Here is a 27,379-nt window from a genome sequence, read left to right as displayed (position 1 = left end):
ACATCTACAGTGATTGCTCCTTTAACCAGAATGCTCTACAACAGACTGTATCTCTAATTTGCCTTATAATAGCCACACATTTACACACTGATGCAAAATGACCTGATTGACACATCCTAAGCCCTAACACAATACTGAGATGTTGGGATAACACAGATTGTCAAACATTTTTACCAGGGCTGTCTGTTTGCTGTCTTCATTTGTCTTCATTTGTACATGAATTGCATGCTTCATGTGACTTTCAGCACATTATAATTAGCGACTACAGCAGCACAGTGATGTAAAATAAGCTCACCACTGCATTTCAAGATCTCAATTCATTTTAACACTCAGATAGCTCAGTGGACAAGTCAAAAGTCATCTGTGCCTTATGTGATGAAACGGTTTCCTTATTTCCTTTTCAATCCATAACAAGTTCTTTTTTCAGTGGTAGGTTCATGCCACCATCTCGATCTACCTTGGTTCCTAACTTTTTTCAAAATAAAAGCAGGTCTAACAGTTGCCCTGAGTTTAAGACAGAAAACTCCAAATGAAAGAAAAAAGAGTGTTAAATGCAAATGCTGGAATTTCAAAACATGACCAAAAGGGGGAAGTTATTTAGCAAACCAAAAGCATTTTTGACATTTGTTACAAAAAAGACTGGAAGCATCAATAAAAAAAAAAAAAAAAGTCACATTTTCATTCTAAAAAGTGTACAGCAGCAGAAAGCATACTCTTAAAAAGCCAAAGTTAAGTTCATGCTATGATTTTAACCAACCCCTAATTCCAACCCTACAACATCTGAGAACCATCAAACTTTTCTAATCAGAGAAAAGACTATAGCCTATATCAGTGCTTCTCAAAGTGAGGGCCAGGGCCCACTGGTGAGCCCAAGAGCCACTGTAGGTGGGCCGAGGGTCATTTACAATAACTATGACTCTGAAATAAATAAAAAAATAATAATAATAACGTTCAAATGATTATAGTAAACTTGACTACATGTTTTTATATGAAGTCCCAGAAGAAACAAAACACAGCCAGAACTCCAAACTCATCCAACCTTCTTGTTATTCATTTTGCCTGATGTATAAAACTGGTGTCACGGTTTAACTGGATTTACTGGTGACATTCTCTTATATATTGTTCTATGCCCCTTGCTTACCAAGTTTAGGAATCAGTGTTTTTGGAGTTATTGATGCTATTTGGGTATTTTCTGGACCACAAAGCACATAGCAATGATATATATTAGAAAAATAAAATTTAATTGACTTTGTATATGCCTGGTTAAATAAAAAAAAAATAACAATGTCTCATCAATAACACTTTTGAGAAATGTTAATATATCTGAGAGCAAAGAATTTGCATTAAAATCCTCTGTTTATGAAAACATATCATGAATTAAAGGTGAATGTTTGAGTCCCATGTTATGATTTACTAGGGTTTTGATTGGCCCCAGAGGATTTACAGATCTCAAATTGGGCCATAGCATTCTGAAGTTTGGGAAAGGCCGGCCTAAACAGTTTTTCTATGGCCTAAATAAACAAAGAGATGATAACAGACTAGCTGAGGTGCATATCATCTCTTGATCTTGTTTGCAGTAACTTGTTTTCAGATGTTTATCAGTTCTTGTCTGTTGTTCTCTCTCACGGAAATAGTGAATCAGGACTGAAGAGGAGTGGGGAGTCTGGAGACAGGATTTATTTTGGTCTAAAAATCTACTCTGCAATAAGAGTTTACAGTCGAGCTTGTCCTCCAGCTATTATGGTTTTTATTTTAGACAAGCTGAAACTTGTTGAAATTGAAACAAGTTTTAACTGTTGCTCTGAAAACACAAGCAGCCTTACATAACTGTGAACAAAAACAAAACCTTACACTAACAATGATAGGGTTAGGAATAGGGAGGTTATTGTTCTACATCAACAACAGATATAAGAATTCATGTATTTTTAAATCATTATGATGACTTCATAAAGTTCTTTCCACTGACACTCCTGATGTCCTCAGCTCACCAGAGCACTATACCATCTTGGCGATACATTGAGCGTCTGCATCTGAGTGTTATATGCTACAGCAAGGCACACGTGACTATTCAGTCTGTACATTACACATTCTCTCTGTATGTCACACTACAAAGTTTGCACACACCCTGGGTAATATCAGGCATGTTTTTGCACAAAATACAAACCCTTTGTTGTCAACTGATGGTACATTTTTGTAAAATATTTATCCTTAAGCTATTGATTATTTAATATAAATGTCTTGTATGTTAACACCTACTTGGTTAAACTCAGATAGTTTTAATCTGTGTCCAGCTGCAGCACACACCTGTTTTCTGCAATAAAGTGAGATAAAATACCTGCCTAGAACCAAACAGATATTTCTTCTCAGGTAACCTTAAGTTGAGGACAAGACCCCAGGAAGTCAAAGTACTCAGCCAAGAAAAATTCCCACTTTTTAACAACTTTTTGATGCCCATAAATTTTCAAAAGCAAGCTTGAGCAAACTTGGTAAAGGGTGTTTGAGTGCAAAGATTGCTTTAGTTTCATATATAGCAAAATAAATGAGCAGTAGAGTCTTATATCAAACAAATCAATCTTATTTTTCCTACATTATAATAGAAATGTAAACATTCCTTATGTGGTACATAAACACACTTGCGGTTTATGGTTAGAATTAAGTTTAGCTTTGTAGGCAGGGCTATAGGGACTGAATTATAGAGAGGACTGTTGGAAGAGCAGCAGTACAAACCTATAAGTGTGCAGTAAATAGAGGGGTATAAATACAGTCCAAGGGACACACATTGATAAAGAAAAACAAACAGAGAAAAAAATGGGGAGTCAAGGTGAGCGAGTGACATATAGAAACTACAGAGAGAAGGAGAGAGAGAGAGAGAGTCAGTGTATGCAGGTCAGTGGGTTCTGCTGTCTCACAGTGGTGTGACTAAGGCTGGCCTATAGCTTGCCGTCAGCTCTCACTGTGGGCTAAAATAACACCTTCAGTCAGGCTTTTACATAACACATGTTCCTGCTGGGTATATTACCCCAACTGCACCATAAAGCATTCCTTCATACGTGGTAACCATGCTCAGCCTGGTCTGACAGGCCTGCTTCATGAAAGCCACTGATGTCATGTCATGTAACACACTGTGTGGAACTTTATGATGTGTGCTGACGTCTAACATGACTGAATTTGAAGCAGCATGTACAGTTTTTAAAGAAAAGAGCGTCTTTGTTGTGATGTTACATGAGAAAGAGCTTATTAACTGTGGAAGAAAATGTTCGCAGGTAAATGTGAGCAGGATGTCAGCATTCCTGATGGTTATTACAGATAAATATTCAGGAAGTTGAGCATTCTTGTGGCACTTTCTGCCATGAATTCAGTCTGCACAGCCACACAGCAGGAAGAGTGCAGATCCCATCACATGGCTCGACTTTAGTTTAAGATTGTTTGCAGAGATCTCACTCTCCTGAGTAAACACCAGCATCAGACAACGGTGTTACTTTCAAATATCAAGCATCCCTAATCTGTTTGCTAAACTAATCTTTGAAGTTCCTGAAAAGACAACATTACAAAGTTCTGTTTTGTTGACTTTCTCTGCATTAGAAATGTACATCGTGTCCCAGTGTCACTATCAGTAGTTTTGGCCCATTCTAATAAAATTCATGGGAATATAACAAACTGTTTGTAACAAAGTTATCTATACAACCTATGCTGAAATTATGCATGTGAGTAAACCACATTAAATGACTGAAGTATTGGGATTGGTCTATAGATAAAAATGATCCAAGAAACATGTTTAGTCACAAAATATTATAAAAGTAGAGGCACAGACATAAAATTTCTAAGTCTACAGTCGGTCGTCTCCCAACTGGTTGGGGGTTCAATCCCCAGTTTCTGCACTTGCATGTTAGAAGTCCCATATTATGCAAAATACACTTTTTCAGGCTTTTCTAACAAAAATATGTGAAAATCCATTCCCCCTCTCTTTCTACACCTTTCAGAAAATGTGTGCTGAAACAAGCCATTCTCAGATTTTTCCCTCATGATGTCATGTGGGGAGTTAGCCCCGCCCCCAGGCTCGGTTGGCCCTCCTCACTTGGAAGAAGGTCCTGCCCTCCTCTCCAGAGCCTCTCAGCTGATAGGAGGATCAGGAGAGCCACTTCCATTAAGCCATATCCATTTCCTGAGAGGGGTGGAGTCAGAGGCGGAGCCAGACAGCTCAATAACATTTAAAGCTACAGACACAGAAACAGCTTGTTCTGAGCAGGGCTGAAACAGAGGGGTTTTAAAACATGCAAAAATACTGTACTAGAGTGTTTTTTCAGCAACAAACTTCACAGGCATGTTTTGAGGACCTCTGACCTCAACATAAAATTGTCTTTAAAGGGTAAAATATGTGACCTTTAAAGTGTGCAGTCTTTCAAATCAGGGCATATTCTCACTCTGCATCTGTGTCTTTACTCCATTGTTGATGCCTTACTTTGCCACAGTTTATATCTGAGGGTGCAATCTTTCTTCAGTATGAGAAGTGCTTTGCACTGTATAAAGAATTGCAATTAAATATTCCTTACATTTATTAATTTAGACTAAACTAAGCTAGGATAAAGTGTTAAATTTTAACACTGATAGTTGAATTAACACTGATATTTCTTTGTATAGCATTAGAATAGCTCTGGTTTAGTGTCAGAAAATTTACATTCAAAATAATGGACCCATAGACACCCTTTTCTAGTGTTACATTTAACACTCTTAGTGTTAATCTAACACTGGCGGTTTTGTCGTTCAGGCTTTCCAAACTAGAGAAAAGACTTTCCTTGGCCTAAAGGGGGGCACTTTTGTCAAACCTGTAAATATGCTCTGCAAAGCACATGTTTAATGTCATGTTAACATTCTTGCACTCATGGCTTTTATTTTGAAGAAGTTAAAGCTTGGTTATACAAAGACAAATAAGATCTTTGTACTTGGTCATTCAATAAAAATGACCAGCTTTCCTTATAACATAAATGATATAGTTCATACAAAATAGGAAAATTATAACCAACTTTTTCCTTTGATTGCACATCAAATAAAAGAGACCTCAAGTATTAACTGTAATCCCTAACACAAGTAACCATGTAGAACCAGAGGTGGAAAAAGTACTAGACTGTTGCACACAAGTAAAAGTTAAGTTTCTTTGCATAAAATTTACTTAAGCTGAAGTGAAAAGTAAGTCATGTAAAATTTACTCAAAGTACTGAGTAGCTACTTTTGATACTTGGGGGGAGGGGTTAAAAGGTAAAATGTGATTTTTACCTCCGCCAAGGAGGTTATGTGATCGGGTGGTTTGTTAGTTTGTTTGTTCGTTTGTCAGCAACATAACTCAAAAAGTCATGGACAGATTTTCATGAAATTTTCAGGAAATGTCAAAAATGGCATAGGTAAGAATGGATTAGATTTTGGGAGTGATCCGGATCAACGTCTGGATCTAAGAATGTTTTTAAAGAATGCTAATGGTGGAGGTCTGCGCTCTCTGAGTGCTTTTCTGGTTTCTTAATGTGTTATAACTACAAGAGAAATTGAATCTATTACCAGGTTGTTTTTCATAAGGTGAGACTTAACCTGAAGTCACATGCAACAGCTGTTTAAGATGAAATGTGGAACTATTCTCTCAGACCTGACAATCATGTGCTGAAAGTCAAACTTTCGGCCATTTTTATTGGCAGAAACCTCCTTTTTTTGGCTTTTGGTGTTTTTTTTTTTGTTTGTTTGTTTTAACTCAGTACTCAGTGCTGTTCAAAATGTAGTGAAGTGAATATTTGCCTCAAAATGCTCTGGAGTAGAGGTAAAAGTAGAGATGTTGAAAATAATTTTAAAAAAGTACAAGTGCACAAAAAAGCTACTCAATTACATTTACTTGAATACATGTAACTAATTACTTTCCACCACTGTGAAGAACTGTGAATGAAAAATACCTGAATTTGGCAAAGTTTCAAACTCGCACATACCTCCTGCAAACATCCTCAACCTTTTGGGGTGGGTTGCATGTGTGAACACAGATACATTTTTTCACCCCGAATCTATGTAGGATTTTCTTTCCTGTGTGAGGTCAGAGTCAGCTGATGTATGGATGCAGCAGGAAGTATTCAGTAAGATTAGCATGAGGTGATGGTGACAGTCATATTCCCATGGACTGTATGTACATGCTGGTATGATCTCCATGCATGTAATAAAACGGCTTCATCATGTTTTAAATTGCACACTACAGTATGTTCTACCCTGCTCCTACACAGCACTGTTATAAAGGCAAAATCTGATGTTATAGCATTGCATAGTGGCATCATCTGCCACTTCATTGACATCTCACACCATTTCTTACCTCCTAAGACCTGAATCTTATGCAAATCTGCTGAAGGTATGGAACAAATGTAATTATCATTTCCCATAAATGAATATTACATTTCATATTTGATTAACAAGCTGAATGACATCAGTGACAGATCCAGATGTCCTCTGGTCTTTACTGAAATCACACAGCAGTGACAGCACTCACATCTGTCTGTCAGTACAGTCAGACCTGCCGAGTCACTCTAATCCAGTCTTCTTTGTGCTAGTGTCTGTGTATGCCCTGACTATTAAGAGAGGAGCTTTATTTGTACTCAGATCCTTCTTACATACAGAAAGTCATTGAGTGATTCTTAATGTTTTCATTTCATTTTCAAATTTGTTTTTAATTTTAAACCTTTGCACCTGATGCACAAATAAATGATTAAAAAAATAAACACAACAAAGAGAGTCTGTCTCTGACTTTGCTTCGAATCAAATCTCTAATTCCCTCCTGACCCTGAAGTTTATTTCCGTACCTGGAATGTGAGGTAGAAGTCTTCCTCTACGTTTCCCTCATAGCTCAGCAGCTCTCCCAAACCATGAGCCAGCTCCTGCAGATACATGAGAGGGATAGGATCAGGAAGAATAACACACACTAGGACTCACAGCTTAAGTGTTCAGCACAAATAAATAAGAGGATCAGATACTTTTTGTGCTAGAAACACAAAATCATCTCATGATCTTGCGCACACCAAAAATAGGATGTATGCAGGTGATGCATTGTCCCAAAAGCTGCAGCCGCACCCATCCTGGCTTTTATATTACATTTTAGTTATGTAACTGTTTGAAATATCAGAGAATGTAAACAGGGCACCATCACTCCAACTGGAAATCATGTATTGGCTCAATAAAGTTTGAATGATTTGGCAGAAGACTGCTGAGTTACCGAGGCCGACACCAACTTCAGGCCTCATATCTGATATCCGGCTGTTATGTAACTACATGGCCCATTTTAGCATCCCGGTGCGTGCGTGTGAGTGTTCATTTGTGTGTCTGCGGCTGCTCTGAGAACCAGAAATTTCGACCTTTGCAGAGAGGAGGGCTTTGGATGTGAAACAGCTCAAGGATCAGGTAACTGTGAGAGTCAGTGTTCAGGATCTTTCTTTCAACGCTGCAGCATAAATTAGAAAAGACAGATCTGTCATGTGGTGTTTGCTGCAGAGTAAGGATGAAAATTGAGCAAACTTTCACTGATTTGCAGACTAAAACCATATGATCCTGCTGCAGATTGGGGAGTTGAATGCCTTGCTCAAGGGCACCTCAATCTGTGAAAGTTCTTATCCATAACAAGCTCTTTATGCATATGATGCCCCAGGCTTATAGCTCCTTCAAATGAAACATTATCACACCAAATATCTATAAAACCTGACACGTATCTTTAAGTGTCACCTCATGTTCCCCAAAATCTCTAAATCTTTTCAAACAGCACATCATCTGACTGCAGAATGGAAACCCTGAGGCAGTCATGTCAACACAGAAGTGGTCACACACTCAGAGACCGACAGAGTACATGATGTGAGTACATCATGTACCACTGTGATGTATACACTGGCGGGAGGGAGAGGGAAAATGTATATATGTGTGAGTCTGCACTTCTAGAAGGGGGTGTGTCTGAGAAAAAAGTGAGCAGAAGTGAGTGAATAAACTTCACATCTGGGAACATTAAAACTAGAACTATGAAACTCTGTTAAATCAGCACGTGTTACATGTGAATTTTACCACAACAAACATTCTGTGGGAACAAATAAGACAACTTTATTAACATGACGAACGCTTCAATTCACAATTTTGAGCCAAGCTGCTTGTATTTAAAAGGCTGAGGTAAAAAAAAAAATCAAAAATCAATATCATGATGTACATTATGCTATGATGAAGCTGAGATTGATAACTGTAAATAACAATAAATAATATCACTGAATTGACTCAAAAATTGAAAGGTGATAAATCAAAACATTTAAGGATGTCTTGACTTTATTCAAGTATTTAATCTTAAGTATTAAAAAAAGACAAAATGCATGTGAGGGTTTGACTCAAAGCCAAATGTAAAATATGGTGGTGGACATTACTCTGAAATGGCAAACAGTTACATTTAGGCTCAGAGACGATGGTTAAAGTGATCTGATGGGTGCAACAGAACTTATAGAATCCAACACTTATACTATTGCACCCTCTAGTGACAGACTGGAGGATTGCAGAGGAACCCAACAGTTTTCCCCCAAATGAAAACTGAAAATGAAATGAAATCAAATGAAAATTTCCATTTAAGTGCATAAAGAAATAAACAATATGTTCCTAGTGTAGTGTTTTTCGTCTAGATAAAGCATTTACAATACTTCACTAATTTTATTTTCACACCCAGTTGTACGTAGAAAAATTAAGCATTCATAGTTTTCATGTGACTTCACACATTAATGGAAACACCCTGTGGGTGCTTGTCATCTTTTGCAGACACATCCTAGCACCAGAGTGAGGAGAGAGATTCTGCTCTACTGCATTGGTTCCCAACCAAAGATCTTAGGTGGGGCGTGAGGCTTGGCTGCTCTGAGGTTGCTAAAATCAGATTTGCAAATATTGACTAAAACCATGAAAAAGCAATTATTAAGTAGTTTATACCAAGGTCTTTTGATAAGAAAAGCATACATAGGCCTTTTTTAGGGTTTTAACAGTGAACAATGAAAATGTATGTTGATTTCTGGTGGCAGTGTGTCACTTTTTCTTCCCTCTTGGGTCCTTGGTGGGTACATGTAGGCGGGGCTCCAAGGAAGAATGGTTGGGAAACACTGCTCTACTGTATACACACTGGTACTTCCAAATAATCTAAGTAAAAGCCATCACTAAAATCTGGAAATGCAAGGCTTTTCTGAATTTTAGTGATTTAAATTGTGGAAATGTGCAATACTGTAAGTTTAATGATATGAGAGTGGCTATGTGGGAATTGTGTTTAGCAGTCTAGTGTCATGTTGTTGGTACGAGAGTTTAAAGTTGTCAGTTGTTTACATGGCTCCATTTCTTGCGAGTGAGCTACAGGTGGTTTGCAATTACATGATTCTGAATGTCTGCTGGGGGTCAGAATGTGGCCATTAGGAATGGATGGGAGCAGAGTAATCGTGATACTTTACAGCTCTAAATAAGCTTATCTGCTGCAATTATCATTAGAAAGTTTCTACATACAGTGAAGAAAATCCATACACTTAACAAAAAAGTGTTTTGTTTCTCAGTTTAACCACTTTACTTGGTGTGGAGGTAATCAATATTACAAATTGCTCAGCCCTGCAGACCTGTGAATGTCTACCACCATCTAGCCAGGAGTCTTAACTGAGCTGAGGCTAGCTGCGCCCCTTTAACATAAAAGAAATTACTCATTTTGTCAAAAACATGCTTTTAATTGAAACAAGGATGTACTATTAGCCAAATTAACCCAGTGGGGCGAGTAATCGAGTTATGATGTGCTGTTCACAAAAACGACTGTTCTATGAAATGGCTCGTTTATGAAAGACCCAGTAAATAGCTGCCGTTTGAGTGCCAGTTTTCTTTCCTCTAACCTTTGTCATATTTAATCCGTACTAAAAAAGCCAAACTGTTAAAACATGAAGAGCTGGTTGGGGGCCAACAAAGCAGGTTCATTGAGCTGAGCCAAATGATCTGGATCTCTTAAATGAAATGGATTTGCAGTCATAATGAACGAGACTGAAAGGACATCAGCTGAGGAAACATACTGTAGGTAAGATTAAAGTTTATGGTGCTAAACCCTAGCAAAACTGTACTGAACCAAACCAGAATGCTTGAACGAAACAGACGCTACTGGCTTTTTGAAATCTGTGTTTGCTGCCATTTCTCAGGATTTTCTTGCCTGAATATTTCAACACTTCCTGGATGCAAAAGTGGTTTAACAATTAAAAATGTTATTAATTTCACACTTTGAACACTTGGCATATTTGTGACCTTTTGGTAGCGTTTCTCTATGCAGAAACCACTTCTTGCCCCCCAACTAATTTTATTTTGTAACATATTTTAAATTGTATTTATTTTATATGTTCACATCAGGAGATGTTATTGTGTTTCTTTTAATTTTGCATGCTTCTGTATTGTTTTTTTTTTAATCGTGTTTTAATATGATGCAGTCTGAGGCAGCTTGCATCACTGAGATTTCAAACAAATAAATAAACCTAGAAAGATGCATCTGGGGCGTTTTGTTGCTTTTTTTCCCATTGAACTGAGCTTGTTTCAAACCATGAGCCCACAACCAAAGTGCCAACCAAACAGTAACCTTTGTGAACAGTTACACTGCTAGTTTTAACGCTCTGGGTTTTGCACCACAATGAAACCTGATCTGTCCTTTTACGCTAAGGTCTTATCTAATATGTGCTTGAAAACAAAGTCTAGGATTCAAAGTAGTGCTGCTTGAAGGTGAGATACATACTGGCATGATCTGCTGCAGGTCCTCCAGCGTAGCGGTTGCCATGCCAACAAGGGCATTTTGGTCACATGGTGCGGTGGGTGGAGTGAGGAGCTTCCTGTAAAGATGGACACATATAAAAATCAAAGATAACCCAAACAACCAGTACAAGTTTCACCATAATATTCCTCTTTAGGTCTGAGCACAAAGGATGCATTTCTACAACATAAATGTTTGTACTTTTATTCTGCTCATGCTGCAGAGGCCTGTATGGTGACACTCTGCGTGGTTCATATGTAACCCAGCTTTCAAAGCAAACATTGTGTACTTGCTGATTTAGGATTTTATTGACAGTACAGCAGTAGAGTAGCACAGTATTTAGAGTAATTATCATGACAGATGTAAACAGTCCTACCTGTAACAGTAGAGGGGGAAGTGAATGTCCAGAGCAATGCTGTTGTAAACTGCTAAGCCCATCAGCTGATAGCACAGCAGGTTAAGGAAGAAGGTACGACTGATAAAGCAAATACATTCAGACACAAACAAGACACAAGGTACGTTTCTATCATCAGTGTATTCATAAATTAGCTTTAACATGGTGAGAATATCTAGACATGTTGAAAAGTCATTATCACCATCATTTAAGACAATATATTTTAATCTTATAACACTTACCACACCACACAGAGTTTAATTTCTATGCATTTATGGAATGACTTTGTTCAGTCTTTCAAAAAAAACCCCAAACAATTAAAAGCATACAGGCGTTCATGCTTACCCAGTACGCCGAGTGAAGTCAAGTGAAGTTGATATGTGGAATCTTTTACATCTGCTTCAGCTTGACAATTTAACTTCTCTGTGACAAATTAAGTCAGTTATTTCAAATCATTTCACTTTAGTTTGTGACCATTTGACAAACTAATCCTTGAGGATTAAAAATCCTTAAGGATTTTTATTACATCAGAGTGCCTCGGATTTTCAGTTCTGACTGCCATCTACACCATGGACTTCTACTGACAAATTAAAGGCAAGTCATTGCTCCCCTTGTTTGAAAACATACTAACAATTTCTGCTGTAAGAATTTTTGAGATAATTAAAAGGAATATTCGTTGAAGTTTAAGTAACTTGCTTGAAATGCTGGGAGAATCTGAAGTGAAAATTCAAGAAATTTTCATGGAAATTTGAGTGATTTTTGTATGCTTTGGAAGGTTTCACTGGAAGTTTTGGAAATTTACTTGTATTTTTGGGGGGGCGCTTTAATGGGATTGGGAAATTTGTAGGGATGTTTGGGGGAATTTGGAAGTTTTCAGCCATTTTCAGGGACATTTTGAGAATGTTTCTGACATTTTTGGAAATTTGATTTGATTTTTTTCTGGGTAATATAATTAGAAAATTGATTTTTTTTTTTCTTAGATATTTAGAAAATTTATTTTAATTTTTTGGAGAATTTCAGTGGGAATCAGGGGATGTGTCCTATTAAATTTTCAAGAATTTTCACAAAAATTTCCAGGACTTGGTTTGGGAAGTCTGGGTGAATTTTTCTCTCAATCTCACAGGATTTTGGGGAATGCATTTGCAATGTTTAAAGAATTTGATATCAAATCTTAGGGGGAAATTGCTTGAAAATTTTAGGGAGGTTCCTTAAAAATGTTCAGGTTTATATGGAATTTTTTGGGAAATTGATATTGGAATGAGAAGGCTTTTAGATACAGTTTCACTGAGACTTGTGGAATATCTGAATACATTTTGGGGTAGTTCTCATGGGTACTTGTCTGTTCATGCTTGCCTTACCAAATTCTTGTGGTCCGTCATCAAAATAATAAGAAAAATGACTCCACCATCCACAAAGTCAAAACAGCTCTAAAACCAATCCAGTGCTGTATCTTTTACAGAGACACGACCTTCAGGAGATTTCTGTACATCATTTTTGGTAAAACAACTTCCTGTTCAAAGGCATGGCTAAGCTTTTAAACTCATCAGGTCCTTCTTATCCCAAATAAGTGGAAGAAACTAAAAAATTGTCCCAAACAAAAGCTTGTGTCTCAGGAGATCAAATTATGGTTGTTATTGATTACGTTATATATCATCTGCAAAACAGTGAAGATACTGTATGCTAAGTTTCTTTAATGAAGACACCAAGTGGATGCATGTACAGGAAAAACAACACACTATTTATGATTTTAAAATGTGCTGATTCTGAGACGGATTACTGCATGTCCAGTCATTTAGGATTGTCTGATATTACTCTGTAAGCCACCTTTAAAATCTCTTCACAGAGACAGGGCAATAGACCTAATACGGATTCAAATATTAATCACAATGGTTTTTTTTGTTTGTTTTTTAATCACACTCGACAAAATTCCAAATATCTATATTTTCAAATCTTTACATTTTTTGCACACTATTTTATGGTCACATTTGCTTTGAGTACACGTGAGGGATTGTAGGTTTGTGTTGACTTTGGCGCCTCTCTGTGGATAAAAGTGCACTGCCTGCTTTTATCCTGTATAAGTATTCTTTTATAACAACAACAATAAACCTCTTATCCTCCATTTTTAATAGCCATTGTGTAACCTAATGATGTGTAATGGTGTGAGTGTGTGTCTCTGAGAGTCTCATCCACCTGGAGCACACACTCTCACACACATGGCACTCAGGGCTCAAACATGTGCCGACCATATGTGGTGTAATTGTGTGTTTATGTGTGCGTGGGAAGAGTCTGAGAGTTCCTATGAACTGAGCACTACTTACTACAGGTAGGTGACACATGCACACAAATAAACAATCCTCTGCACACACAGAGCCAGGCACAGCATGAAAATAAACAGACACTGTACTATAACCACAACCATTCAGGTCATTAAGGAGTCAGCCACACGCATATGCACAGCACACACAAACTCTTACATATCAAAGGGTGTAATAGAAAAGTATTTAGGGGCCCTTGTTCATATATCTTCACTTTATGGGACAAGCATGAATAAAGCTCGTTCACTCTTTTCTTGTTCTCTTCATGCTTTGTGTTTCACGTTACCTCACTCTCTCTGTCTGCATTTGTACACATTCTTTCTATCTGGTAGACTGGTTGGCAAAGGTTGCCCTGCTTCATTGATGCAACACAGACAACCAAAAATCAGCAAAGAGTTGAAAATTAGATTCTGCAAACAAATTTAATGATATTATGTAAAAATGTGGTAAGCCTAACCTGTAAAAGGGTTAAGGTAGAAAATGATTAAAAGCTGTTCCTTAACTAGGCCTGTAACTTCACTGCAGTGCTCACAGTTTGTAGTCGGGTTAATGGTAAGACTCTTTACGTCAGTCTGTTTTTCCACCAGTTAAGTACAGTCTGTAAAAATCTCTAGCTAACCAAACCTAAATGAGTCATATCTGATAAATCAAACTGACCTCTGACTGTCAATGCAAACCTCCCACAAGTCATAGTTCATCTCCTAGATACTTAGAGACATGGTTTGGTCAAATGTAATCATACCAAAATATCAGAGTTTGATACTAAGCATGGTAAATGTCTGGTAAAAATCAGCATCTGGTATTGTCATTGTAGGAGTGTTAGCAGGCTTAAGTTAGTGTTTATTTCAAATGAATGCCGGGTTCAGATTTTTAAAGGTACAACTTGTTTGAAAATGGAAAAGTATTCTCTGCTGTGAATTATCACATTTGAACAGACAGGACCCAGGGCCAAAATATAATTCATATTGGGTGCTCCAATGGCCACAACAAGATCCTCAAGAATGACTAGCTACCCATGGCCCTTCAGGAAGAGGACATGGTTGCATAGTGTCTCATAGCAACTACACCATTCAATTTGATACGACACAGTATGAAACTATGACATACTATTCAATACGGTTGCGATATGATACAATTACAATACAATTCAAAACCATACTTTTCAATTCTGAAAAATTGTTTTGATTTAGGATTACACAATACCACTGAATATGATACCATATGCTACCATACAATACCTTTCCATTCCATTCAATTAGATTCAATGCAATATGAGACAATAAGATAGAATATGATACAATACAACATAAAATGATGCAAAATGATATGATAAAGTTCCATACAATAATATTTGATTCAAGCCTGGAAAAAAATGATTTGCTTCAGTATGTTAGTGTTTATTTTAAAGGAACGTTGGGTCAGACTTTTAAGAGTATGACTTGTTTAAAAAAGGAAAAAGTATGTTCCACTGTCAATGAATAATGCAAGACCAATATACAATCCATATTGGGTGTTTCATTAGAGACGTAAAATCCTGAACTATGACTGGCTACCCATGGCCTGTAAGAAAGAACACATGATAACATGTGGCATAGTATAGCATAGCACACCATTTCATAGGTTTAGATTTGATAGGAAACGATACAAGACAATACGAAACAAAAAACAAAATGATATGGTATGATTACAAGATGATACAATTTCATATGATCTGGTACAGTACTATTTGATTTGTTTCAATTCAGTGTGATACCATATCATACCATGCAATACCATGTCATACCATACCATGCTATGCCATGCCATAAAATTAGAATTGATACGATAAAAAAACATTCAAAATGATTTGATTTGATTTGATACAGTACAATACAGTATGATACAATGCAATAAAATATGATACAATATAATCATGATACAGCATGATTTTGTATGATACCATACCAAAGTTTTTAAATTTAATTCTGAAAAAAATGGATTGGCTTTAGTACGATATGACAGAATATGCTATGATACGATGCAATATGATTTTAAATACTGTCCCCATATGGAAATTCTTCTCAATTGCTACACACATCTTTTTACCTTTACAGGACATAGAATAAAAACAAACACAGACATGTAAACGAAGAAGCACATACCATGAAAAATAAATGAAAATATTTTGTACATAACCAATATTCCATAAATCCTTTAACAATATAGCATTATGAAGAGAAAGATAATGAACAATTAACAGTTTGGGCTATGCTGCAGAAGGCCATTGATGCATTTCAGTAAGGAGTGTTTCCTTTGATTAGCACATTATACTGTAGGTTTGGACATGAGTCCAGAATTGAGCTACTAAGATTTACATAGTGTCACTCTTGTAAGTCTTTTTAAAACATCTGCAACATATTTCATGTTCAATCTAAATAGCAGAGAAGAAAAGGGGAGGCTTCAATATATACCAAATGGAAAAAAGTATTTGGCCACATCTGCTAGTTAATGAATTCAAGTGTTTCAATCAGGCCCATTGTCACAGGTGTATAAAAATCAGGCACCTAGCCATACAGTCTCCATTTGCAAACATTTGTGATACAAAACGGGTTGTTCTGAAGAGCTCAGTGACTTCAAGTGTGGCACTGTGATGGATGCCACCTTTACAATGAGACAGTTTGTGAAATTCCATCACTACTGAATGTACCACAGACAACTGTAAAATATGTTATTAGAAAATTGAAGCATTTAGGAACAACAGCAACTCAGCTACAAAGTGGAAGACCACACAAATCACAGAGTAGGATCAACAACTGATAAGACGCATGGTGCCTAAAAGTCGACAAAACTCTGCTGATTCCATGGCTAAGGAATTCTGAACTTCCACTAGCATTAATGTAAGCACAAAAAGTGCAACAGGAGCTTCATGGAATGGGTTTCAATGGCTGAGCAGCTGCATGCAAGCCTCACATCACCATGTCTAATGCCAAGCGTTGGATTGAGTGGCTAAAATACACCATCATTGGCTTTCAGATGGGCAGGCCGGGTTCTGAAGATGCCAGGAGAACGTTCCTGCCTGACTGCATTGTGCCAACTGGGAAGTTTGGTGGAGGAGGGGTAATGATATGCTTTACAGGGTTTGGTCTAGGCCCCTTATCTCCAGTGAAGACCAGTCTTAATGCTTCAGCAGACCAAAACATTTTGGACAAGGCTATGCTTCCAACTTAGTGGCAACAGTTTGGGGATGGCCCTTTACTATTCCAACATGACTGTAACCCAGTGCACAAAGCAAGAACTATAAAACATGGTTTGATGGGTTCAGTATGGAAGAACTTGACTGGCCTGCACAGAGCCCTGACCTCAACCCCATTGAGCTCCTTTGGGATAAACTGGGATGGCCTTCTTGCCCAACATCAGGTTCTGACATCATAAATGATCTGCAGACTGAATGGGCACACATTTCCACAGAAACACTTAAAATTTAGTGGAAAGTCTTCCAAGAAGAGTGGAAATTGTTGTAGCTGCAACACTGGGGCCAACAGCAGATTAAACTACAAGTTTGAATACAATGTCATTACAGTCCCTGTTGGTGTAATGGTCAAGCAGCAAATACTTTTGTTCATATGGTGTATGCCATTCATTCACACTTCAGACCACTTCTGCAAAAGTCAGCACACCAGCTGGGTGTGTATGGTGAAAACAGGCTGTATTTGTTATATATTGTTTGTTTGTTTTTGTTTACATCTGTTTACACTCTGCATTTCCATCTTTCACCCCCTGCTTTACCACTTTATTCCTGCTTTCTATTCATCTCTCCCTCACTCTCTTGCTCTTTTACACATGTTCGCTCCAGCTTCTCCTGTCCCTCCACCGCTCCCTCTCCCATCTCCATAGTTACGCAACGCTACCATGACGACTAAACAGGAATGAAGGAGATTGATGAATTAGCTCTAAGCACAGCACACATGTGGACCCTGCACGGAAACACCCTGGAGCGAGCAATGGCGCACACTCTCACACATGCTCATTAACACACAGACTTCCTACCCTTCGTTTTTTTCTCAACCTTTTCGCTTTTCTCCCTCTCTTCTTTTTTGTCTCGCTCTCTCTCCATCTGATTTCTTTTTACATGCTCACTACTTCTGCGTTTTACCGAACACACACATGCACAGTTACGCACAATACACACAATAACCTGGCCAGGAGCATGCAGCTATTAGGTTATATAACCTTTTGACAGTTCCCAGCTGGCTACTAACTAAGGATAAAGTGCTGGCCTGTTCTCAACTCACAAAAGCTACACACACGCATACCCTCACACACACACATACACATATTGTATATAAACATAATCACATGCACATATTCCTGGAAGTACATTTGACAAATAGCAGAAACAGCAGCCTTGCTCCTCTGCAGGAAAGTGAAAGTCATGTATGAATGCTTCATAGAATGAGCCAAAGACTGCAGACTGTTCTTTTTACCTTGTTTGCACTCTGTGTAATAATAATAAAAAACCAATAACATACATTTAACAGTATCAGTAGCCAATAGCTTAAAGCCAACAGAAAGTTAAGTCAGGACAAGGAACTCAGATGCTTCTTTTTCCATCCAGTCATAAACAAGAATATTAGTTTTCAGAGGAAAGGGGAAGTATTTGAGAAAATGGGAGTGCATGAAACATCTTTGTAAAGGTGTGAAAGAAGTGCAGCTTTGCTCAAAATGGGTGGGAGAAATAATAAAGAGCAAAAACGCAATTAGTAGCAATGTTTGTGAAGGATGGTGTTTCTGCAGAATATTTCTGTTCACGATTTTCTGCTTTTAACATCTGCAAATTTCGAATCAACGTGAGGACAACAGATGTACAGTGCATTCAGAAAGTATCATTTTAAAGCAAAAACCAAGCCATGAGGTCAAAGGAACTGCCCGCAGAGCTCAGAGACAGGATTGTTGCAAAGCACAGATCTGAGAAAGGCTACAAAAACATTTCTGCTGCACTGAAGGTTCCCAAGAACACAATGGCCTCCATAATTCTCACATGGAAGAAGCTTGGCACAACCAGGACTCTTCTAAGAACTAAGAAACCAAGCCATCGTGGGAGAAGGGCCTTAGTAAGAGAGGTGACCAAGAAGCCGATGGTCACTCTTACTGAGCTCTGTGCAAAACACCTGTAAGCCTGCTTGGAGTTTGAGCGCTACAGAGTCCATTGTTAGCTCCAAAACTTAAGTTCTAGCTCCAGTTAGTCCCTGTTAGGAATGTACCAAGAAGGGGAGGGTGGGGTGGCATTATTTTGTTTCCATCCTTGCAGATTCTATCCAATTTTTTTATTGTACATAAACGTTTTGTACTCTGCATTAAACCAATAAAAAGAGAGAAAAAAAAAAAAAAAAAACGATCCTTGTTAGTCTGACAGCAGAGACACACACTCGCTCACCAAACACACATTGCCGCACACACCCAACCGTGCATCTTGTCCAACACTGTCAAAGCAATGACCCCATACACAATCTAAACATTACTTTGAAGACTCATGCACTTCTTACAGCATTTAAAGTCTGTAGTGTCCATTACAAAAAGACAAACAAAACTTAGTTGAGCTTTATAATGTGTTGGTCCTGTTTATTATGTAAGAGCGTGGCTATAAAGTCTCTGAGGCTGTCCTGCTTTGGATAAATGTCTCTTTTACTTTATATTCTGGCCTGAAAAGAGACAAATTTAGTTTGAGATGTATTTGTTCAGTGTGCAGATTTGCAGCCTAAAAACACACATTATAGTATCTCTTTCCCCTCTGTGGTTTAAAATAGAGGAGTTTTGTAGTGTGTGAGGAGTGAGGGGAGAGAGGAGAACAGAGAGCCAATGTGTGCGAGTGTTTGTGCTTGTCCACAGTTTATCCACATACTAAAGCCTGCACAACCCCAAAACACTGTGCAGTTTTGTCTGCAGGGGAAAATACTACTTAGAGCTTCAACTAAAAGCTGAGAAACTGCTGAGAAAATACTAGTGCAAAGAAAAGGTGAAAAAGACGCCAGTGGTTGTGTTTTTGTGCATAAGCTATCATAGGAGACAAAAATACAAACAATTGCAAGTAAATGTGAATCCTTCACACGTTATGTTAGATAAAAATTCATTTCCATTACCTTCAGAAGTTTCCTGGAAATACTGTGGCACCCCTATTTTGTTGTTTCAATAAAGGATACAGTCCCAACCAACTGGAACTCTGAATAGTTGTCACACTTCCAACTGCTGAACCAATGGCAGCGTGAGTCCTTCATGTAGGTAAACATTCCTAAAAACACACAAAAAAAAAATTACTTAGAGCAAGATTTAATACATTTCTGATAACAGTGCATCAATAAAGTCTGAAAATAAGAAGACTGGATCCCTCTACCAGTTCATTCATGAGATTGTTGTGTGACCCGCCACCCCTCCATCACTTCTAAGTGTCTGAAGTTTCATCATGTCCTTCATCCCATCTGCCATAGGTCTGATCTATACTGTGTCAAATCTGTCCTGTGGCCTATGCTCAGGTTCGCATGGCCCTGAACCCTACACAAAGGCCTATGCATGTAGCCGGCATGCATCCTCTCAAAAGTGTAACTATGGAAACCATGGCAAGAGGTTCTCCACTTAGTCTAAGATTATGTAAGCAAATAGTCCAACAGGTTATGAACAATTTTCCTCAACGTGCAATTGCAAGGACTTTAAAGATTGCCAATTTACAGCCCATAATATCATTAAAAGATTCAGCGGATCTGGAGAGGTCTCTGTTTTTATAAAAGGCACAGCTGAAAACCAGAATACCATGACCTTTGACCTCCTAAGCAGGACAGCAACAAAAACCAGCATTATACTATGATGGGCATTACTATGTGGGCTTGGGATCACTTTGGAAAACCACTGACAGTTGCACAGTATGCTGCTGCATTGTACAATATCAGAAAGTGGAAGCCATTTATTAACAACATCCAGAAGCACAGCTGACTTCTCTGAGCCTGAGCTCATCTGAGATGGGCTGACCTAAAGTGGAAAAGTGTGCTTTGGTCTGACAAGTCAACCTAATTTCTTTTTGGAAATAATGGCTGTGAAGTCCTCCAAGCTACAGAGGAAGAGGACCATTGTTATCCATGCAAAGTTCCACAGCCAGCATCTGTGATGGTGTGGGGGTGTATTAGGGCCCATGGCATGGATATCTTGCATATCTGTGAAGCCACCAAGTTATAGAATTTTTTTTTTTTTTTTTTTTTTTTTTTCAGGACAGCCTGGACTATCAGAATATGTGTGTTGCAAGAATGTCAGCTGAATGTTTTAAAAGTTATATAATCACAAAGACCAAGCAGAAGAACAAAACAGAAACTTTATACAACACCAGTCAACAATGACCAGGCCTTTTTCACATCTGCATTTACTTTGCATTTACCTCCATGCAGGTGTTTTCTATCAGGAGAAAAAAATAACAACTTGCTAACAAACACACAACAGAAACTGTCCCCATCTTTAATCTCTGTTAAACTGATTCACATTTTTGCACACATGTGGTATTCCAGTGCATAAAATGTGCATGAATCCTATTTTAGGAGTGCAAACATCATGCTTTTATTAGCTGGACCACAGAGGTTGACTCGTGTTGATCTTTGGCTGGCCCTGATTGGTTGTTATGGATGAGAAAACGATGGAAGATGAAAATGGGGCATCATGATTGCATACATACATACATACAATAACTGTTTTTTATCCCCACAGGGAAATTCAATATGATTGGCTGACAGGTTAACAGTAAGTTGTGATAGAGATTTGTGAAATGGTTGCTGAGATACTGAAAACAACACACAGGGTACTGCTTGAGATCATCAATCCAGTGGGGTTCGGAGGGTAAATACTCAGAGGGACATACAGATTTGGGGCAACATATACTCTTATCCAGGTGAAATCATTTTTAGAGACATCTCTGCACAAGTTACAACAGCATGGCTTCACAGTAAAAAGTATGGGTGCTAGACTGCACACATGCAATCCACTGAAAATAAATGGCTCGTTTTGATTTGCAAAACATGACAATGGAAACCCTGCACTGTGTAGTCCCTGTGTAGATACAAAATTCTGTAGTTTGCATATTTCCAAAAATTAGGGTTTATCAGTTTTAGCAACAAATATTTTTATTTTGTATTAACTTGAATAATAAATTTGCAAACCCCTGTATTCTCTTTTCATTACATTTCATACTATGTCCCAACTTTTTTGGAATGGGAGTTTGTTATAATAATACTGCCATAACAGCCTGCTTCTTTTCCCTTCATTATCACTGACAGTCAGGAAATCTGCGTGCTTTGTCTGAGACATATTCTCTGCATCACTTGTTAACACCTTGTCCACACTGACTCTGTGCTAATCTGAGCTGTCTTTGGTGAGTGTCAGAGCTGTAAATAAAAGCCCTAATGAGCAGGTAGTTTCAGAAGAAAGAACTCAAGAAGCACTGCAGCTTTTCCAGTGAGAAACAGCAGCCGTCTGTTCAGAGCCGAGACACACATCTGGAGCGCTCACATCTCCAAACTCCAGAAACTGACACCACTTTGTGCATAAAAGAGCCAGTGTGAGTGTATATGTGTGTGTGCACCTGCCTGTGAGTGTTTGTGTGAGTGAGCGAGACAGTCGGGGCTTTCCCTGTGCTGCTAATGAGGGGAACACAGCTTTCATTGAGTATGTTGCTTTGGGCCCACGTCCCCTGGCACCAAAAACACAGACGACCGCGGAAAGATGGAAAGACGATGGAAAGAACAACTTGACCAGAGAAGAAAGAGAGAGAAGGGACATGGAGAAGAGAGGGAGAGAGAGGAGAAGAGGCGGATGCACAGACAGAAGCTCAGTCCATTTCCATTCTACAATTCTTTATGCAAATCCCAATGTACTCAATGCAGGAGAGGAAATCTTGGAAACTATTCTACACCATATATAGTGTATATGAGAAGTGCTGATGTTTTTCTTGTTAAAATGAAGCAGCAGTGATGAAAAAAGAAAAAGAAATAAAGATGAAATATAGATGGAGAGTCATTCAAAATAAATGCAGTTTGGATGTGTCAGATATTCAAGGTCATCCATGCTTGTTAAAAAATTCAACAGTAATACTTGAATATTTTCAAATCTAGAACCCATTTTAAACATTGGAGACCACCGATTCAAGGACAGTTTCAACTTATTTTGAACATTATAATCCTCCAAATGCATGGCCCGCATGATTCATCTTGATTCACACATACATGGGATGTTGTATCTAAATTATGGTGATTCACTCATTCATATTTTGCTTTCAAAAAAGCTACATACATACACGTTCTCTTAATTGCTTCACAATGATCCTCCAAAAAATTTGCAAAATTTTCTTCAAGCATGACAATGCACCATCTCATGCTGCAAAGAATAGCTCTGTGTCATTGGCTGCTATGGGCATAAAAGGAGAGAAACTCATGGTGTGGCCCCCATCCTTCCCTGACCTCAACCCTATTGAGAACCTTTGGAGCATCCTCAAGCTAAAGATCTATGAGGGTGGGAGGCAGTTCACATCAAAACAGCAGCTCTGGGAGGATATTCTGACACCTTGCAAAGAAATTTGAGCAGAAATGTTTTATAAATCTGTTGTGCATAATAATGTGGGACAGTGCATTTTGAGGTTTTTATTTTTGAAAAAAAAGTAGTTGTCGTTAAGAAGTTTGTTCAAAAACATTTGAATTATGCTCTAACGGCTGACGACTTGAACATTATTCTGACTGTCATTTGCATCCACTATTTAGGAAAATCAGAGAAAAATACTATTTGCATAAAAATTTGGAACACGGTGTCGTTGTTACATCAGTCAAAATTACAGTGTAAATCAAAACATGGTTACGGTATAATCCATTAATCAGGCCAAACTAGCCTATGATTCTGCTTCAACCCAATCATCACTCACCTTTGTCTTCCTGATTTATGATGTTCTGTACCCTACCCTCTCCTCCAATAGTGTATCTTACACCCTGTCTATCTCCATAGCTTTAAGACACTCAAATCGCATTAAAATGTTAATTACCAACATTTTTTATTTAAAAAATATATAAATATATTCTGTCATATATCATACTATATTATACTCACCACATTTGTCATTAATTGGCCCTTCATTAAGCCCCACCCCCTTTGTTACTGTTGCTATGTCGGGCAAGCCTTTACACCTGTCATGCTAAATACCTAGTTTTCCACTAGGTAAGTGGGGGGTATTCTGCAGGAAATATCTCATGTGTAGGTAAAAATCTTCAAAAATACCAGAGAAGGAGACAGACACATCCACAATAATAGCATTTGTTGACAAAGTGTGAGCAGATAAGTTAGCATTAGGCTAAATACCTACTCAAGTCAATTTATTGGACTTTTTTCTTGCTCATTAACTCTTTAATTTCAAGCCAGCTCTCAATCATGGTGTAACCTCAGTTTATACTGTGTGACAGAATCGCTTATGACAATCTGATGTCTGTCTGTTAAAGTCTGATAGTTGTGTGGGACATGAGTGCTAACATCGTACCAAGTGAAGAAAGGAAAGACTGTGACTTTACTCACTTTTCAGGTTTTTATTAAAAAAAAAAACACAGAAAGCCATGTTTAATTTTCCTTTCACCTTAAAATTACGCGCCACTTTCTGTTGATCCATCACATGAAATCCAAATAAAATACATATTTACGTTTGTGGTTGATATGTGAAGAAATGTGGAAAAGTCCAAGGGGTCTGAATACTTTTGCAAGCCACTGTATAACCCTAAGAATTTGTGCTGTGTTTCAAGTTGGACTCAAAAAAGCCACAACTAGAAAAAGCCATAAGCTGAATTTCAGTGCTCTAGAACACGTTATTCACTTTAGGTTTTCTACAATAGAAAAGGAAAAGACTAGGTTTGCAAAATGTTCAGGACTATATGGAGACACATATTCTGTATGACAGTTAAAAGTGTGACATGCCATTTGTTTGAGTCCACATTCCTGCAGTAACACCAAAGTTTAAGAATAAACAGTTAGGACTTTTGACGTTTTACTTTTGACAAGATTTTGCACCATACACTAACTGGGCATACTGTAATAACCTTAATACTTTCATTTCTAGTACACCGATACAAATCAGCAGTCAGTGCAGGAAGCATGTGCTTTGACTGGATACATATGCTGTGATGTGTAAAGCCTTGGACCATTAATACTAAATATCATAGTATCTTTGTCCTTCTTGCAGAATGTTTCTGCAGGGAAAGCAACAGCAGAGAAGAAAGCACTGGATCAGGGTATCAAACTTCGGTTATTCTGACAGACATGTTTATAATCACAGTACGGTCAGTTGGAATGATTATTGTTATTTCACATTTTAGATTGAAAAACTTCCAGCATCTGCAATATGGGTATCATAATTACCATACTTCTCGATGTCACAGTGTGGTAAACTGGAGATTATTTGGTTATATAAGACATTTTTAAGTAGCATGTTAAATTAAGGGTTACTCTAAAATATTCAAGTTAGTGATCAGGCTTGTCATACACTATAATGATCTTTGAGCAGACAAGTTCCATTAAAATGGCCAAAACAGCAATGAATGACACTGGAAACATATATTGGTCATTATTAGAATCAATGGTAACTGCTTTGAACAAGGGCTGTCACAGTGTACGCATGCACAATAATCACACTGCAGAACTTGCAGTGTCAATCACATGACCCCTATCAAGTCTAGCACCAGTTTATTTTGATGGAAACCAAAAATACCAGTCTTTCAAGTTGTTTTCTGTAATTATCTTCAAGAAAAGTCTGTCTAATTTCAACATCAGCAGTCACAGAACTGGCCGCTGCCATCACAGATACACCAGAATGACGGTGGAGGCAGACACTGAGCCACAGGTTTGGAATGAGAGTGTTCTTGTGATCACCAACACCTTGTCCTGGTGTTAGTTGCTAATGGAGTGGATGTGCTACTGGTTTTTAACTTTTAAAAGATGCACTTTCTCTCCAAGCCTGGCTAAGCCCTTCAAATTAAATGTCTTTATGGGCCTGGGTCTGATTCGAATGTAGATTGTTATTTATTTGATTTTATGAGTAAGCTACATTACAGCTGCATTCACAAAATAACCACAATGCAAACATTACAGACTAAGCAACAATATAAATACAACAGAGAGGAGGTTCAGATGTCAAATCAGGGGGTAATTATGTATAGCCCAATTTAAGAAGTAGATGCGCAAACAATGGCTCACTTTTGCTTCATTAGCTTTAGCTAAAGCTAGCATAGCAATGGTAGTTCATAGCAAATGTTACTTTATAAGCCAATATAGCTGAATGAGTTTTAGCAACATGAGCATCAGCAAATATGGCTAAAGCTAATGCAGTTTCTTAAGCTACAAAGATAACATAGCTATATAGCTAAAGTAGAACGTAGTTAGTGTTAGCTTTGTAGTGTTTGTATAGATATCCATGAGCTTTGTGAGCTTTAGCTTTGGCTACTTATCTAGCTCTGTCATGTGCATAGCTTATGCATCTAACGGAGAATTAAGCTACATTTTTTACAAAAGAATGCTACTTTGGAGGATGAGCTTTTTTCCAGTTAGCAGACTTTTCACTTGGCTTTATTTAATGTTTTGTAATGGTTTTTAGCTCAGGTTTCTATTATTTTACATGTGGTATTGTAAACCTCACTAATCCTAACCTAACCAAAAGTTTAATTTGATTGTATTTTGAAAGTTTTAGCATGTATTTCTGTTCCAACAGATGCAACATCTGGCAGTAACCGTCTGCAAGAGGGGATGTCTGAGAGCTATGGTCCACAGCCAGACCACTCTTGCTTTGGGCCACATCGGGCCAGACTCCAACGCTGGCAGAAAATCTTCTCTCTACACATGAGTCTCAAGGAGCTCAAGACAGTGAGTTCTTATTTTACTGAATGTTACACAAGGATGTAAACATGATGTGTGCTACCAGCAGCATGAAAAACACAACATCTGCATGTTTTCACTTCTCCTAGAGGGATGGAGTGTGTGATGAAAGTAGGAGGGCTTCATATTTGGGATCAGAAAATGAATGTCAGAGCATTCTAATAAAAGTATAACTGTTGGATTTATTTTACTTAACCGTTGTTGAACCAGGAGTATTCAAAAAACTTTTTTTACAAGAGAGTCCTGACCAAAAAAGCTACATGAGGCATTTAACTTTTAATCAATGTCAAGAAAAAACACTTCATTTATCTGGTACGATTTTCATAATATATATATATTGCAAAGGTAAAGAAATATTCAGTATCAGTTTCTCAAGTGTTGTTCAGCTCTACTTTGAACACAAAGTCAGTGCATCTGTTTTGCACTAAAGCAAAATACTTTGATGCATTTGCAAAAACAGTTTCCACAAGAGCTTCTGAATCATATTGAATGGAACTGATACAATCTTCCTGTTACCGTGTAAAGAATTGTGAATAAGACAAAGGCTCTTTCATAAAGGACGAGAGAAGACGAGAGGAAGAGAAACACTCGAGGACACTCAAACAAAGCGACATAGAGACAATGCCATGAAAAGATAATGAGAATCAGGCAGTCAGCAGAGGCAGAAGAGTAAACTGTAAAGAGAAACAGACTTCTGGAAAAAGACAATCATAATAAGATCTGCTCCAGTCTGAAATCAGACCATGTTGTTAGGAGTCCAAAACCAACACTGACCACTTTTCTCAGCCATCTGACACTTACTCTGCTGATGCCTGAAAACTCACACAGCCCGTCCACTGAGACCCCCACCTAATAAAACTCAACTTTCCATTTTTTATCCAATAAAAACCTGATTTTCCCTCTGCTTCTTTACAATAAAGTGCTGCTTCTCTTTCCACTGACTCTGCTTCCAGCAGTAAAGGCATTTTAAATCTGCATTTTCACTTGTTT

The 27,379-nt window shown here is 37.9% G+C and overlaps 1 protein-coding gene across 1 annotated transcript in view; it reads right to left on the bottom strand.

The window, feature by feature from the left end:
• hectd2 (HECT domain containing 2) overlaps positions 1–27,379 on the bottom strand; it is an 86,350-nt gene that overhangs the window by 18,404 nt on the left and 40,567 nt on the right. Inside the window, exons 14-17 of the mRNA XM_041789313.1 lie at positions 19,663–19,751; positions 11,154–11,218; positions 10,763–10,856; positions 6,819–6,893 (exon numbers count right to left, since the gene is read on the bottom strand). Of these exons, the coding sequence (XP_041645247.1) occupies positions 6,819–6,893; positions 10,763–10,856; positions 11,154–11,218; positions 19,663–19,751 (323 nt within the window). The remainder of the gene's footprint in view (positions 1–6,818; positions 6,894–10,762; positions 10,857–11,153; positions 11,219–19,662; positions 19,752–27,379) is intronic.

The sequence above is a fragment of the Cheilinus undulatus genome, linkage group 6, assembly GCF_018320785.1.
Source record: "Cheilinus undulatus linkage group 6, ASM1832078v1, whole genome shotgun sequence".
NCBI classification, from domain to species: Eukaryota; Metazoa; Chordata; class Actinopteri; order Labriformes; family Labridae; genus Cheilinus; species Cheilinus undulatus.
This window is presented reverse-complemented; position numbering and strand designations above follow the sequence as displayed.